This window comes from Colius striatus, chromosome 9 (genome assembly GCF_028858725.1).
Source record: "Colius striatus isolate bColStr4 chromosome 9, bColStr4.1.hap1, whole genome shotgun sequence".
Taxonomy (NCBI): Eukaryota; Metazoa; Chordata; class Aves; order Coliiformes; family Coliidae; genus Colius; species Colius striatus.
This window is the reverse complement of record NC_084767.1, coordinates 21,032,171-21,047,221: the sequence shown is the minus strand read 5'-3', so window position 1 is coordinate 21,047,221 and position 15,051 is coordinate 21,032,171. Positions and strand designations below refer to the sequence as shown.

Here is a 15,051-nt window from a genome sequence, read left to right as displayed (position 1 = left end):
TACTCACACTGTAATTCCGTTCCATGAAAATCTCCGTGTCTCCTGGGAAAGGCTGTGAGAAGGACGCGCTGCGGGCTCGGTCGCGCCTCCCGTGGCAGGAAAAAGCGGGGAGAGGAGGGAGGAAGGGTTCGGTTTTCAGAGGCGACAGAGCACCCACAGGCAGCGCGGGAAGTGCCGGCAGGGCAGCGGCTGGAGCGGAGAGAGCGGCTCAGACCGAGGCCGTTCCGAGGCGCTGGGACTGAGCTGCCGGCAGCTCCCTGCGCACCCGCCGCCGCTCGCCAGCAGGGGGCGCCCGCGCCCCTGTTCCGCGCCGCGGGGCGGCTGGCGCGAGGCGGCCTGGGAGCGCCGCGCCCCGCCCCGCCCCGCCCCGCCCCCGGCGCGCGGCACGCGTCCCCGGCTGCGGCAGCGCGCGGCGGCTGCGCCCACCGGCCCGGCCTGTGGCGTCCCGTCCCGACGCGGGGCCGCCGCCTCCCGCCCGTCCTGCGGCAGCGCTGGGCGGCGGCTCTGGCGGGGCCCGCTCGCTCCTCGCCCGCACCATGGCGGCGGAGCGCGGGGGCTGCTCCCTGGAGGCGGTGCCGCTGCCGCCCGAGGTGCGCGAGAGCCTGGCAGAGCTGGAACTGGAGCTGTCGGAGGGTGAGGGCGGCCGGGGACCGGCGGGCTGCGGCCGGGGCGGGGAGGAGCGGGGGAGCTCGGCCCGGCCCGGCCGGCGCCGCGGCAGGAAGCCCGCGGGTCGCTTCCGCCGTCCGCCCGGGCGGGGCGGGGGCCTGGGTCCCGCTGAGGGGCCCGGCGGGAGGCAGGCGCCTCGTCCCCTGACTCTCTCTGGGGCTCCGGTGCAGCAGCGGGGCGGCGGGCCGAGGGCCGGGGCTGCTCTCCCGTTGCGAGCCCTCGGAGGGGAGCCGGGTCGGGGCGGCGGGCGCGTTTAGCAGGGAGCCGTGCTCAGAGCCGCGGCGGCCCGCGCCCTTCTCCCGGGACCCCGTCGCGGGCGGGCGGGCGGGCTGGGCCGGCGGCGAGGGACTGCGGCCGAGGAGCGGCTTCTGCCCCCAGTGCCTGCGGGAAAGTGGACGCAGAGGGCCCCTGCGGAGGCCTTCTGAAATGGCCATGAGGTGTGTTTCCTTGCAACCCGAGCTGGCACCGCAGCGGTCATTCATGCTGCTGCATTCTCGGAACACTGCAATTCATTTATTTTTTTTACTCTCCTTAATTACACCTCAAATCTTGAACCTCTGCGTCTCACTGCAGCTCCCAACGTTTTGATACTTCCCTGAATATCAAGTTTCCCAGCAGGAATACAGTGAATTTCCCTCCACTGATTAAGGAGCCCTTGGCCTGAGGTGCCAAAGATGTGGTGCCAGGCCGAGGCTCACGTTGTCAATGTACTTAAGCCTGTCTCTTGGTCCCCTGCCCCTCAAGGATATGGTTCCTTTCCCTCCACCTCCAGGCACGTGTTTGGTGAAAATGGCCCTTCAGTGACCCCCAGAGAAATGGTACTTATTTTCTTGGTAGGATTTGTATTTTGCCTGTTGGTTCCCTGTGGTGGCCCACCCTGCAAACAGGTAGATGTGGACACTTGGTGCAGGAGAGCTTGCAAGAGACAGAGGGCACCAAGGCAGTGTTTTTTGGGAGCAGTTAGTCACTGAGTTTTCCCCTAGCTAAATAGCTAAAAGGCTATTAGTGCCACAGGGGTAGGAGCATTCTGTCTGCTCCTCAAACACTGCAGTTTTCAGATCTATATGTTCATGTGGGCAAAACTCAGGTTGTTTCACCTTAGCGTGTTGGCTGACAGATGTCATAGTTTAGAATTGCTTCCAGTGTGGAGCCCTTGGTGCAAAGACAGAGGGAAAAGTATTGGGTTAGTACCTTTGTTGTCCAATTTGAACCTGTCGCTGCATGCCTGCTGGAGCACTGGGAAGCGGTGCCTGACACGTACTATTGCTTATGCAAGAGGAACTTCTGTGAGCTGCAGCAGTGTGTAGCTGGTGTCCTCTTGCACTGCAGCCATGCTTGGCACAGCGGCTCTTGTGTGTGTGCTGTTGGCACTTGCCAACCATCCAGGATATCCTGGGGTTGGCTTCTTTTTTGTGTAGGTCCTGGTTGCGTGTTTCTTTAAGCACTGGAATCTTTTTATACATGTGGGTCTGCAGCATGTTAAATCCGAAACACCAAAAGTGTTTGTGAACTGTCTTAGTGCAGTCTATCTGATTCTGAAGTTTAGCTTGAGCTTCTTGACCACTCTGAAGACTTGGTTTATGATCTTTGATGTGATTCCTGAATGACTTGCAAGCGTTTGCAGGCAGTTCTTCAACACCTCGTGATATGTTGTATGCTCATGTCGTGCGATCACTTGCTGTTTGTATATGCTGCTTTTAATAGACAGCTCAATCATTAGTATTCAGAACTTATTTACTGGGAGAAGAAGGAATAGTGATGTAGGATTGGGGATACTTGCATTTTAATCTATGTAAAGTGCAAATAGTGCAAATAAATCAATACCTGTAAAGAATGTTGTTTATTTCCCTTTTTTTTGAATGGAATCCAGCCTGTAGTGGGAAGCTGCTGCTGACCATTGCTCCCTCAGTTTTGCAGCAGGCTTTTTACTGGGTGTTGTAGCTAACCTCTGCCTTAACAAAGATGCGCGTGTGTGTGTGTGAAAACAATCAGATTGCAGGGGAGTTTAATAGGTCATTTCGTATGCTGAAGATGCTGTAAACTGGTGAAGGTCATGCTCGGAAGGATGTGTCCATCATCTGAGAGGAAGTGTGAACGGAGGAAAAGAGAAGACTTGAGAGCGAGTTCCTTTCTATTTTGTGTGTGTACTTTAATTGAAATGCTATGTATGCTGTTCTGAGACAGGAATAATGTTTGTTCTTTTTGATTACATTATTTTCACCTACAAATAAATCAGTGAAGATAATTAAAACTTCCTTCCGTTTTGCACCAGGTTGTCATAGTGCAAGTTAAGAAAAGTTTTAACATTTAGATATGGAGAAAAATGCAGATGGTCAGAGTATGTTACTACTGTCTAAAGACAACTCAAAATCCTAATTAAAATGTTCAGCTTAGAGGAGTTTTAGATGGGGAGGGAACTCTCACTCTTGCTACATTTCTGGTCACTTTTACAAGATCCTAATCTCTTGATTGATGATCTTCCTGTTCTTCGTGTACTAGAAAAATAATAGTTGAAGGTACAAAAGAAACCCTAGGATAATGCTGCTGCGTGGCTTTGTGATATCAACGTCGGTTTATTTCTTACTCAAAAAAAAAATGATATTTTGTTTTTAAGTGAAAGCTAGGGGAATGGCAAAATCTGGTTGAGAGATGAGGACAATTTTGAAGTGATGATTGGGAGCTAAGTGGGATTGTAGCTCATTGATTTGTAAGCTTAACTTTCTTACATTCAGACTGTAGGATACTGCAGCTTTCTGATGTAATGGAAAGATGTGGAATTCCCTCACCTGCCTCTGGCAGGTTCTTCTATAAAAGCATGAAGGTGATGCTGTGGAACTGCAGTACCTTGGGTTTTTTATTAGTCCCTATAAAATGTTGTTTGATTTTTTTCCTTCTGCCCTCTGAAAGAGCTGAGGTTATAAACTCCCTTTTAAAAAAAGAAATCCAAATCTGCAGGGGAGATTTTGTACAAAAAAAATCAGTGTGCTTTTTAAAGCTTGTACTTGTTTTATGGTAGTCATCATACATTTATGTATATTTTAAAGTATCTAGATGTACACTACTTTTCAGTAAGGTGTGATAATTATGAAGAGCAGGTCTCATGTAAATACAGATGTTACTTGTATAATCTGTGCAATCATGAAAATGTTTTACTTGAAATCTGTGCCTTGAAACAACTTTTGACTGTTCTGGTGTGCAAAAAGCTCCTCATTTTTATCCTCTTCAGAGCTTTCTCAGTTTTTCTGCTGCAGGTTTTTCTGTGGCACATAGCTATAATTTGCTGGCTTATGCAACAAGGTTTGTATTTTGGGTAAGAGAAAAGCCTGAGAAGTCGTGAAACCCTTCTTCTAGCAGAAATAAACCTCAGCATTTAAAGCCCTCTTTCTGAAGAGCCCTAGGTGCTGCGATTCCACCATGTGAGCAGCTTTGCATGACTCTCCTAAGCCTAGGGAAAGTGGAATTGGGTCATTTTTTTTCCTTTGCCCAGGTCATCTGTGCAGGAAGATGCCTCACTTTCTCCTTTTTAGTGCAAGAACAGTCTATATAGAAGTACTCAAAGACAGAACTGTATTATGTGTCTGTGTAGCAATGAGGACCATCCCACTGCTGTTAGCTTGTGTGACTTCGTCTTTTAGAGTTGGCAGTAGTCCCCTCAGCTCTGTTCAGGATCTTACAAGAACATATGACAGTGCTTGTTTCTTTTCTTGGTAATTGTTTATACCTGTTGCTGTGTGATTCTGGTGAGACTGGGCCATTTGGATGTGTAACACGATTTGCATTCAGTGAATGTTATGTAAAAGCTGAGGAAAGAAAAATGTGGATTTGCAGACTTTCAGGTGGCTGCCTGGATTTCTGATCAGCTTTGAGTGTTAAATATATGGGTTTGGTTTTTCTTCTGTTTCCTAGGAATTTGTAGGCCAGTCTTACTTTGTACCTGAGCTGAAACTCTGTAACGGAGGTTACTGCTGTAAAGAGGCTGCATACTTTGCTACTGCAAATCTATCCTGTTGCCCCGCTGATGCTGGGCAGATCGGAAGTGGGACTCTTGATAGCGGTATTAGTCCTGAGATACAAATGTATTGTCACAGTACTTACTAGCTTCATTACAACTTCATTTTGCTCTTTATTTGGTGTGGTGTGTTTTCCACTTCCTGACAAGTTGCTCTGAAGTTTCTTCTGAGCCTGGTTAAGTTTTGGTGGAGAGCATGGTGGTTTAGATGGACCATTCAATGTGCAGGTTGCATTGGTGCCTAAATGAGGTGTTTGTGGCTGCCTGGACAGAAAGCTCAGTCTCTCATTTCTTTCTAAAATGAGAAATAAATGATTTGGGTAAAAAATTATAATTGATGCATGTGAGAAGGCAGGCTCATCTGGGTTTGGGCTTTTTTTTTGGTGTGTTTTGAGGTGCTGCATGTAGCATAATGCATACAACTGAGTGGAAGAAATTGAAAGCTAAGAAGATGTTCCTGTAAAACACGAAAGGTGTTTCGTGTCTGACATTTTTGGGTACAGGAAATGTTCCAGCAATGCTCCAGCAAATACTTCCTGTAATAACTACTACCCAGCATTAGCCCCTATTAACAGTCTCCTTTTTTTTTAAAAAATGGATAGTAGAACACTTTTTTGAGCAGAATACATTTCTTATGAAAACTAAAGGTAACAGTCAGAGCTGAAAAGTTGAACGTGATCACTTTTGTTACACTAGCACTATTGATGTGTTGAAATGCTGTATGGGAAATCAGGTGAGGAAAAGAGATACACACAAACACACTTCAACCTATTATTGCAATAAAGCATGGTGTTTGGGTGTTAATTTCTTTCTGGTCTTAGAGTGTTAGTTTTCTCTCACAGGGACTTTCAAAAACTTGTCTGCAAATTGAAATTATTTCTGCTATAATTTTAATACATGGAAATATAATCTGAGGCTGTTGATGGGAAAAGTTGATGGGAACTGGGGAGACAGATGCTTCGTAAGTGGATGGTAGTCCTGAAACTTGACCTGCGGTGTGTTTGTATCTTAATTTCTGGGCCTCTCTGACAGAAACTGCTAATTGCATGATAGTATGTGGGACTTGCCAGATGCCCATGGGGACTGAGTAAGCCTACAGAGCCTGTTCTCACTTGTTAGACCCAGTTCAGGTCCCGGAGGTGGCTGGTGGCGCTCAGGCTCGTTCATATCTGTAGGTTTGCTTTGCGACTGAGGCAGTCAGGCAGCGTTCCAAGGGAAACAGGTTTCTGATTTTTTTAAATTCTATTATTATAAAACACTTTTATGGTGAGGAGTGATTGCCACTGCAAGCTTCATGGTTACTGTACACAAGGGATCCTTTAATTCTGGTCATCTTAGGTATCTGAAAAAGAGTCATTGTTGGTGACTGTCAACTGATGGAACAAGGGTAGCTCTTTCTGCTCTGTCTTTGTGAATACTTACTGCTTTAATGCTATGTTGTATACAGAGTGGTAGCCAACTAAAATTTGCCTCATATAATAAATACAAGCATATTTGAATCCTTTTATCAAAATATGGCTGCGTTTAAACTGGTTTTACTTTGACAGATTTTGGTTGTAAAACTACCCAATGATGTGGCTAACATTGCCTTCTTAAAATACACAGATAATCTAGTCATGATGGCTTGGCCGTGTGGGAGACCAGTGTTTCATTGATGGATCTCTTAAGCACGGTCTAATCTGACGTCATTCTCAGGTTTGCGGTGCTCAACTCATGTGTCTTGGGATTGTTACTGGGGAAACATTCAGTTGTTTTAAGGCAAAGAGGGACTTTTTGTAGCTTGTAACAAGCTGATGATTTCATTTGCTGCTATTTGAAATGAACACAGTGAATGTGTGAATGAGATCCCAGTTACAAGTGTGTCTTCTAGGGCATTTAAGCTGCAGCCTTCACAGTGCTCCAAACTGTTCTTTTTGTCCAAGCAGATTTCTTGCCTGCTGTGAAAAGCTGGTGGCTTTACAGGTAAATGGCGTTACTGCTGGATGGAACTGCTGTCCCATCCTTTCCATTTCACTGATGGTGTCTGTGGATGCCAAGTCACCTGAAGCCATTGCCAGGCTGACCGTGAAGTAGCTGCGCAGCAGGTTGTCATCGCTCTGTCTTGTCTCATTGCTCTGACTGGTCAGCTAGTCCTGGTCATTAAAGAGAAGATGACATGTGATCTCAGCTTTCTGAGGGTGTATTCTGGTGACAACTAAATTTTCTTTTAGAAGAGCAGCAGCTGAAAAATAGATTATTTGTAAAGCACCCTTCTTTTCCAAGTGAGACTTTCTGATTTTGATAGAAAATGCAAATTGCCTAATATGATGATGGTGGGAGTGAAGGGGTTTTTTTTTTGTTACTGGTTATGACAACTTTAATGACACTGTTTCTATGAAACTGTAAAAAGGAAAAAAGATCCTCATTTGGTATCATCAAGAATGATGTTTTCTTTCTGCAGGTGGGTTCTGAATCTTCCTCCTTTGCTTCAGGAGAGAACCAAATTTCATTTAAAGGCCAGGGGTCTGGTGAGCTGAAGGCAGTCAGGGCTAGGTGGCTGCTAGGTAGATGCTTGGTCTGTGGCATGCTTCCATCTATTCTGCTCCTTTAGGCCACAGCATGCTTTAAAGACTTCAAGCATTGCATTTTGCCTAACTGTGAAGTAGTTGGCTGGCAGAGCAGGAGAAGCAAGGAGAGGTAGAGGAGAGAGGCATGGCTGCTGGGCTGAGTAGGCGTAGTCTTCTTCAGCCAGGCTGTTGGCACAGAGGTGACCACAGATGGCTTTCCTATACAATTTTGCCCTCTGCTCTGTGCATCATTCATGTGACATTGTAAAGCCTTAGCTGACCTAGGAAGGTGCAGTTGGGTCTGCTGATGACAGCAGCTGTGTTGAGGTCGATTTGTTCTGTCTACAGTGTGTGGGAGGCATTTTTCTAAACTGGGTTAGATGCCATAGTTGGGACCATTCCCACTGTTTCAGAGTTAACCTGTCACATGCGTGTCATTGTGTTGGTGACAATTGAGGCTCTGTTTGTTGGATTACTACAGTGAAAAATAATTTTACACATTTTTATTACTCATATTTAAAAACCCCTTTTTTTTACTAGACTGTCAGTTCTTAGTCACTTGTGGGAATGCAATGTAGCTGAGATTGTTATCCAACCTTGCTATGTCCTCAGTAGTATTAATTTGTAAACGGGATTTGAGGGAGACAGCTAACATAGATGACATGGAGAGTTCAAAGTCCTATGTACCCTTCTACATTGGAGGAGAAAAACAAACTGACCCACTTTCTTTTTCTTACCATGTTTAATGGTGCTGGATGATCAGAGTAGGATTTTTTTTTTCTCCTCCCCTCTATTTTGGAAGGTAATCAGAAGCAGGTTTAGGGGCTCTTGAGTTGGCTTTAGAGATTAGCAGCCATCCTGGCAAGGTCTGTTATAGTGCTGGAGTAATATGGTTTGCCATGGTTTTAATCTGTAACACATTTTCCCTTTCACTCTGATTCCAGCTCCCTCATCATATTAATCTTCCGTCAGTGTGATTCTACTTCCGCCTTTTTTATCTGTTTTCTGGAACGTAGGAGGATGAGCAAGGTGTCTTGTCCTAGCTGAAGCATCCTTTTATCTTTAACTGCTTCTAGTGAAAAAAAGTTCTGTGAGCAGTGAGAAGCTGCAGAAGATGTAAGGACACATTAAGTCTTATTTTGGCATCTGTGGCTTCCAGCTTGAGAGTGATGGTGATACACTTGAAGGCTTACAAAAAAAGGACTAAATCTACTGCAGTGTTATCTTTATCACTTGGAGGGAACAGAAAATGCACAAGCAGAACGGCAAGTGCCAAGTCATCAGGTTTTTTTACGATCAAAGCAGAATTTTAGACTGGACCAGTTAGGTGGTTGGGGCTTTTGGGGTTTTTTTTGTTTGGATTTCTGATGTTTAAATAATTTTCTTCCCAGTGTTTGAGTAGAAGAATGTAAAATACCTCCTGTCTCATTCAGAACTAATTCTGCATTGAATGATCAACTGTAGCTGTTGGAGATTGAAGTTGAAGACTTGAGTGACAGCACACTATATTCCTGAGAGATACCTTCGTGCATTGCTGGTGTGAATGGCAACAATAGTGATAACTATAGGATGCTGGAGTTTATCTAGCTAAGAGGTGCACAACATTTGTCAGAAGTTCCTGTAGGATTTCTGTGTGTGTGACCCTGGGCAGCCTACTGTAGCTGACCTCACAGGGGTAGGGGATTGAGGCAGGTTGAACTTGAGGCATTCTGTCCAGCTTCACCTGTTCTGTGGCAAAGGGATGGTCTTTAAATGTCATTATTCTGTGTATGTTATTTTGGCAAGGAAGGTGAAACCTTGGTGAGGAACAGGAGTGGGATGGCAACCTATCCTTGAAAAAAATTAAAGGAAATATATTTTCTTCCAGATGTTCTCATGCAAAAGTAAGCTTCCCTTAAAAACATAAATGTATGTATTTGTGAAGTAAAGAAACTTTTATACAATTAACTTGGAATATTGTCCTATGTTCTGCCACCCTGCCCTTCCACCAGATGTAAATGAAACTCTTGCCAGTCTTGAGAACATAAAGTTGTTTGTTTATTTATTTTATAGGGTGGTTTATTTATTGGTTTATTTCCTCCCCATTTGCTAGTTGAAAAACTGTTGGGTTGAGGGGGAGTATGTGTTTAATTAAAACGAATAAACTGTTCTTGTGAAATGTGATTTCATTGATAAAGGGCTACGGGCATTTTTTGGACTGAGGGACAGTATGACACAGATTGAAGATGCCCCCCTGATATTTCACAGCACTGACTTATTAATGTATCACCCAGTTCTATTACTGGAAGTAAGATTTTTTTACCTTACTTGTATGCACATACAGAGGAAAAAGATTTCAATGGCTCTGATTACACGACAAATCATTTGGCTATCAAAAACCTTTATATTTAATGTGGAATAAGTGTTGAAGTATTTGTCAGTTTCTTGTCACAAGTTTTACAGCTCTCAAGGAAGCGTAAGCTTGTTGCATTCTCCGGAGTTTTTTTTAAGTGATGATATCAGACCCAAATAGGAACATCTACAGTGAGATGTGAGCATGTGCTTTTCGTATGCTAAGATTGAAGTAAGCGGTTCTGTCATGTGGAATTCAACAGTCTGAGCTAATGTGTATCTGAATCATTAAAGCCACCAAATCATCACTGTATCCTTCTACCTGATTCTTAGTGTTGTGTGACCGCTTTTGTTCTTTCTCAAAGGTTTTTTCCCAGGCAGTGCCCGACAGGACACAAAGACCTTCGGTCCTTCCCTGAAGTCTTGTTGAAAAATGCATCATTGTTTTGCTTGCCTCCTAACAAGTGCATTTCTTTCACTCCTATTTAACAACCTGTTTTCTTTTAAACCTTTTTGGATTTTTTTTTTTGTGAAGCTTGTGGTTTTTGGTGGGTGCCTGTGTTAAGCTCATGAACAAGACAGTGAGGAAAGAAGCGGTTCTTCCACACATTTTGTTTCCTTCTAAAGGGCAAGGTGTTTCTATTTTATGATCTCTGTGTATGTTCCTTTATATTCATCAACTATAAGAGGTCTAGGCAAATTCTTAGTCAAGCCTGGTCCCTTCACTGACAGGAACTTTCTTGAAGTTCAGTATTGCCCCCAGCTGCCAACAAGAAAGGCCTGACAAAATTTTTCCTCTTTTAGTATTTGCTATTTATGGACACTGAAAAAATAGCTGGTGTTGTAATGTTGTAAGGTACATGCAAATCAGCTTTTATTCTGGCTTTTTATTAGAATTTATCATGGCTCAAATTTTTGAGTTTTTTGTTTATCCCTGTTTTCTTGTTTTCTTCCATTTTTTTCTTTTTTTTTCCACTACAGTACCTTTCAAAGTAAACAGCTACTTCAGAAAAAGGTTACTATGCTAACATTTCCTTATTTATCGTTACAACTATATTCTACTCTACTGCAGAAACTGCAGGTTACACTTGAGAGCCTGCTGGTGCAGGTTCATGGCTGTGTGTGTATGTATATATGGGCTGTATGAGTTCAGCTGGCTTCTTCCTTTCCTCTGGAAAAGAATGTAACACTGGGATTTTGCTGCTTTCCTTTCTACCCTATTGTCAGGGTTTGACAAGGAGCCATTTCTGGTAAGGGGGAAGGGGCTGTAAAGATGGCTTCTGTAAGAAGTTTCTTGAGACTCCCCAGCTCTGAGCCAGACTCACTTCTGGGGCTCAGCCATTTGGATGCCTCCACCATCACTTTTTAAGAAGCCAGAAGAGGAGGGTTCTTGCTGTTTCTTCTTCCTTCTGTCCCTCTTTCTTTTCTGGCTGGTGGTGGTGCAAGAAGTGGGAAGAGAGAGAGAAGTGACCATGCAAACTCCGAGATCAAAAGAGAGGAAGAGGCATGCTGGAACAGAGACTCCCCTGTATCATGCAGAGAGGAGTGGTGAAGCAGTGATTTATTTGCATTTCATTAAAGACCCTGCATCAGGTGCAGTGATTCTCTTCATTAAAGACCCTGTGCCAGGGGCAGTGACTGTGGCCAGAGGAGGCCATGTCCTGTGTGAGGGACCCCATATTCACAGAAGCTTTAACTGTGGGGAAGAACCCACGCCAAAGAAGCTCATTAAAACTATGCCCAGAAGAGGCCGTGTCCTGAGGGAGGGACTCTGTATCTGGAGAAGCTACAACTATTGGGAAGAGCCCACGCCAGAGATATTCATCAAGGACTGTGTCCCATGAGAGGGACCCTGTATCGGCAGAAGCTGCAGCTGCTGGGAAGAACCCACACCAGGGAAGTTTGTTAAGGACTGTGTCCTGTGGGAAGGACCCCATATCAGAGCAGGGGAAGAATGCCAGGAGTTGTCCTCATCTGAGCAGAGAGAAGCGGCAGAGCCCATCAGTGAGAGACTGACCACATCCCCCATTCCCTGTCCCCCTGAGCTGTTGAGGGGGGAGGAGGTCGAGATACCGGGAGCAGTGAGCTGGGCCCAGGAAGAAAAGAGGGATGGGGGAGAGAGATCTTAAAGTGCTGGTTGTAATTTTCTCAGTTATCCTACTATTTTTTTTTGCTTTTTGTTCTCTTCTGTTTGTTTTAGGCAGTAGAATAAACTTTCCTGCTTTCTAAATCAAGTACTGGAGTCTGTTTTGCCCAGAACTGTAATTGGCAATGAGCCCTCCCTGCCTTTATCTCAATCCACAACATCCTTGGTTATCTTCTTTACTACTTTTTTCACTGGGGCCTCTGCCATCCTAACAAGGGTGGGAGTGAATGGGGGGCACCAAGCAAGAGACTGTTGTCGTGCTTCATTGCTGGCTGGGCCAAACCATGACACCTATTATCCTTTGTGTAGGGATTTTCTAATGAAGTTTGGGGGCATCCTCCTGCTGCCTCAAGAGATCATTCTTTCTGTTTCTCATCTTGGGCACAAAAGAAGTCTTAGTTTTTACAATGGGGATCTTGTACTTGCCTTGCATCTCTCCTTTCTGGCTGCTGCTGTGGCAGAAACTGGGAGGGTCGCAGTCTATCCCTGGGTGCTGGGCAGGGTGCTGTTTCACCAGATGCTGAACTAAAGAAGCGGCCATTACCCAATAGGGGAATTGTCGCCTCCAAGCTTTTAGCTTTAGCTATGCCTGTCTCATGCTGTGGTAAAGTGGCAGCAAGTCAACATGATAAAATGTTAATTTAGGGGAGGGTTTAAGCAATTTAGTTAGTTGAATTGGCTTCTTGTTACAGCCAGATGGGCTCTGAGATGGTTTGGATTGAAGGCAGAAGGAGGGAGGAGGGTGCCAGCACTTCAGCTTAGCTGCAACATGAATCCATACCCAAAATAAAATTTTTTGACGTTTGCCTATATCCATACTGCTGTTCCTTCAGAGTTGCCCTGGATCCCGCCTGGAATGAAACATTTGCCTTGCTGGTTATAGCAGTGTTGTGTCCTAGAACTTGCAATACAAAAACTCCCATAAATCATGGTGCAAGATCAATACGTTACTTTCATAGAATCATAGAATGGTTTGGGTTGGAAGGGACCTTAAAAATTGTTCCAGACCCCTTGCCATGTGCAGGTTCACCTTCCATTAGACTGGGTAGCTCCAAACCCCATCCAACCTGCCTTGAACATTGCCAGGGATGGACTAGCAACACCCTCTCTGGATAGCCTGCGCCAATGCCTCAGTTACCCTCACAATGAAGAACTTCTTCCTGATATCTCATTTAAATCTTCCCTCTTTCAGACTGGAGCCATTACCCCTTCTCCATTACTGCATGCCCTTGTAAACCGTCTCTCTCCGGATTTCTTGTCAGATCCTTTATGTACTATAAGGCTACTCTACAGTCTCACCAGAGCCTTCTCCAGGCTGAACAACTCTCTCAGTCAATCTCCATAGGAGGGGGTGCCACCCTCTAGATCATCTTGATGACCTCCTCTGGACTTGCTCCAACATCTCGATGTGCCTCCTCCTGCTGCGAGGGGCCCCAGAGCTGGAGGCAGCACTGTAGCTGAGGTCTCACAAGAGTGGAATAGTGAAAGCAAATCACCTCCCTTGACCTGCTGTCCAAACTACTTTTAATGTAGTGCGAGATACAGTTACCAGGACACATTATCAGGTCATTTTGAGCTTCTTGACAAGAACTTGGGGTGCTGATTTACATGAGGACTGCTCTCAATCCATTTCCTGAGAAGCCTGTGTTTTTGTTTGGGATTGCCCAGTCCCAGTTACAGGACCTTGCACTTGGCCATGTTGAACTTCATAAGTTTTTCACAGGCCTACCTCTGAAGCCTGTCCAGGTCCTCCTGGATGTCATCCTGTCCCTTTCCTCCAGTGACATGGCATGGTGTTGTCGGCAGACCGGCTGAGGGTGTGCTCTGTCCTGGACCCTGTCCTAGAGTCGTGCACGGGACCACTTGTGCACTCCATGCATCCCACAGATCTGCGATTCATCATCTATGAGGAAAATACAAGCCGTGTGGTATTTTATCTCACAGGGTTTGAAAAAGCTTATTTTCATATAGAGAACTGAAAACGGTAGGTAGTTTGAATATAACTCGAGCGCCTTGAGCTTCATCCTGCCTCAGAGGTTTTGGCAGGGCAGTCCAGGATCTGCCACTTTTTTGGAGATGAGGAAGGCTGGGTATGACAGTCCAGCTGTGAGGCTGAGAGAAGTCCTGTGAATGGTATCAAGATGATGGATGAGAATATTTTTTTTATTCAGAGCAGATTCAGCTCACAGCTGCTGGTAAGCACCAGGCGCTATGCAGAGTCCATTACAGGAATGTGTCATTTGGGGGAGTGGCTGGAGCAGCAGCAGTGAGTTCCCTCCTTTGCCAGGCTTTAGGACCACAGCAGTCTTGCAAGTTCAGGCTGACTTGTTACCTATCAGCAGACCTCTCCACTCAGGACTTGCTGGTGGGTGCATCCCATGGTGGTAGCAGTGTGCGCTACAAATGAGTACTGCGACACCACATGTTGCTGCTGTCCCCTGTGCTGGGGTGGTCTTTGCCACTCTGGAGCTTTGCAATTGAAATCCTCAAGTAACTAAGTGAGGAAGATTTCCTGCTGACTGTGTCACACTGTGTCACATGACAACCTTCAGGTTTTTACCTGTGGTCTTTGATCCGACTTGTCTTTGGCAGAAACAATCTATAGGGAAAAGAAACTGAGGGGTAAAAGTGTGCTACTGTGTTTTGTTATCTTCAAGATCATTTTGCTTCCTGATATGAAGCCTGAATTCTGTAAAAGACTCATAAAATGAGATGTCTGCCTTAAGTTCTAAGGAATAAGAAATGTTAAGGAAATGTAGGAAGTTGTCACTGCAGAGAAAGCAAGTCAGACTTACCATGTCATTAAAGCACACTGGGAAGCAGGGTTAAGAAAAGACATTTGGGATCACTGGGCTAATGTGTGTTTACAATTGCATGTTGTTTAACAAAAATATTTAAGTTTCTTATTTAAAATGTTTGTATATAGTTGGTATTTTGTGGAATTGCTTCAATTTGCAGAGTATTCACTATTTCCAGGGACTGGAGCTCGGTCAAGATTTTTTCCTTTTATTTTTTTCCCCAAGAAAAAAGAAGGAAGCAAGTGTTTAGGTTTGAGCATCTTTCAGTATTTTTTTTTTGTCTAAGTAGCAATCACTAAGAAGCTTAAACTCTACAAAGCAGCTACTTGTCATTGTAGTAAATGTTGTGGGAATTAACAGTGGCTGTACTTGGGACTGGTCATTCTTGCTCTTTGCCTCATTTCTGCTGCCCTTGGGTTACACACTTGCATTGTAAAATTCATGACTTTGGAACTTATTGTCAGTCCAACTGATGAACCCAGAGTCACTTCTTAAGCATGAGATTGGGGAGGGGGTTGGTTTGGTTTTGGTTTTTTTTTGCCTTGCTCTAGAGCG

At 45.1% G+C, this 15,051-nt stretch overlaps 1 protein-coding gene across 3 annotated transcripts in view; it reads left to right on the top strand.

Annotated features, from left to right (window-relative positions):
* Positions 1 to 473: 473 nt before the first annotated feature.
* The window catches only part of DIP2A (disco interacting protein 2 homolog A), a 133,587-nt gene continuing 119,009 nt past the window's right edge, over positions 474 to 15,051 (top strand). For all 3 annotated transcript variants that reach the window (XM_062002257.1, XM_062002256.1, XM_062002258.1), the window contains exon 1: positions 474 to 633. In XM_062002257.1, coding sequence (XP_061858241.1) covers positions 537 to 633 — 97 coding nt within the window. In that variant the 5' untranslated portion in view covers positions 474 to 536. The remainder of the gene's footprint in view (positions 634 to 15,051) is intronic.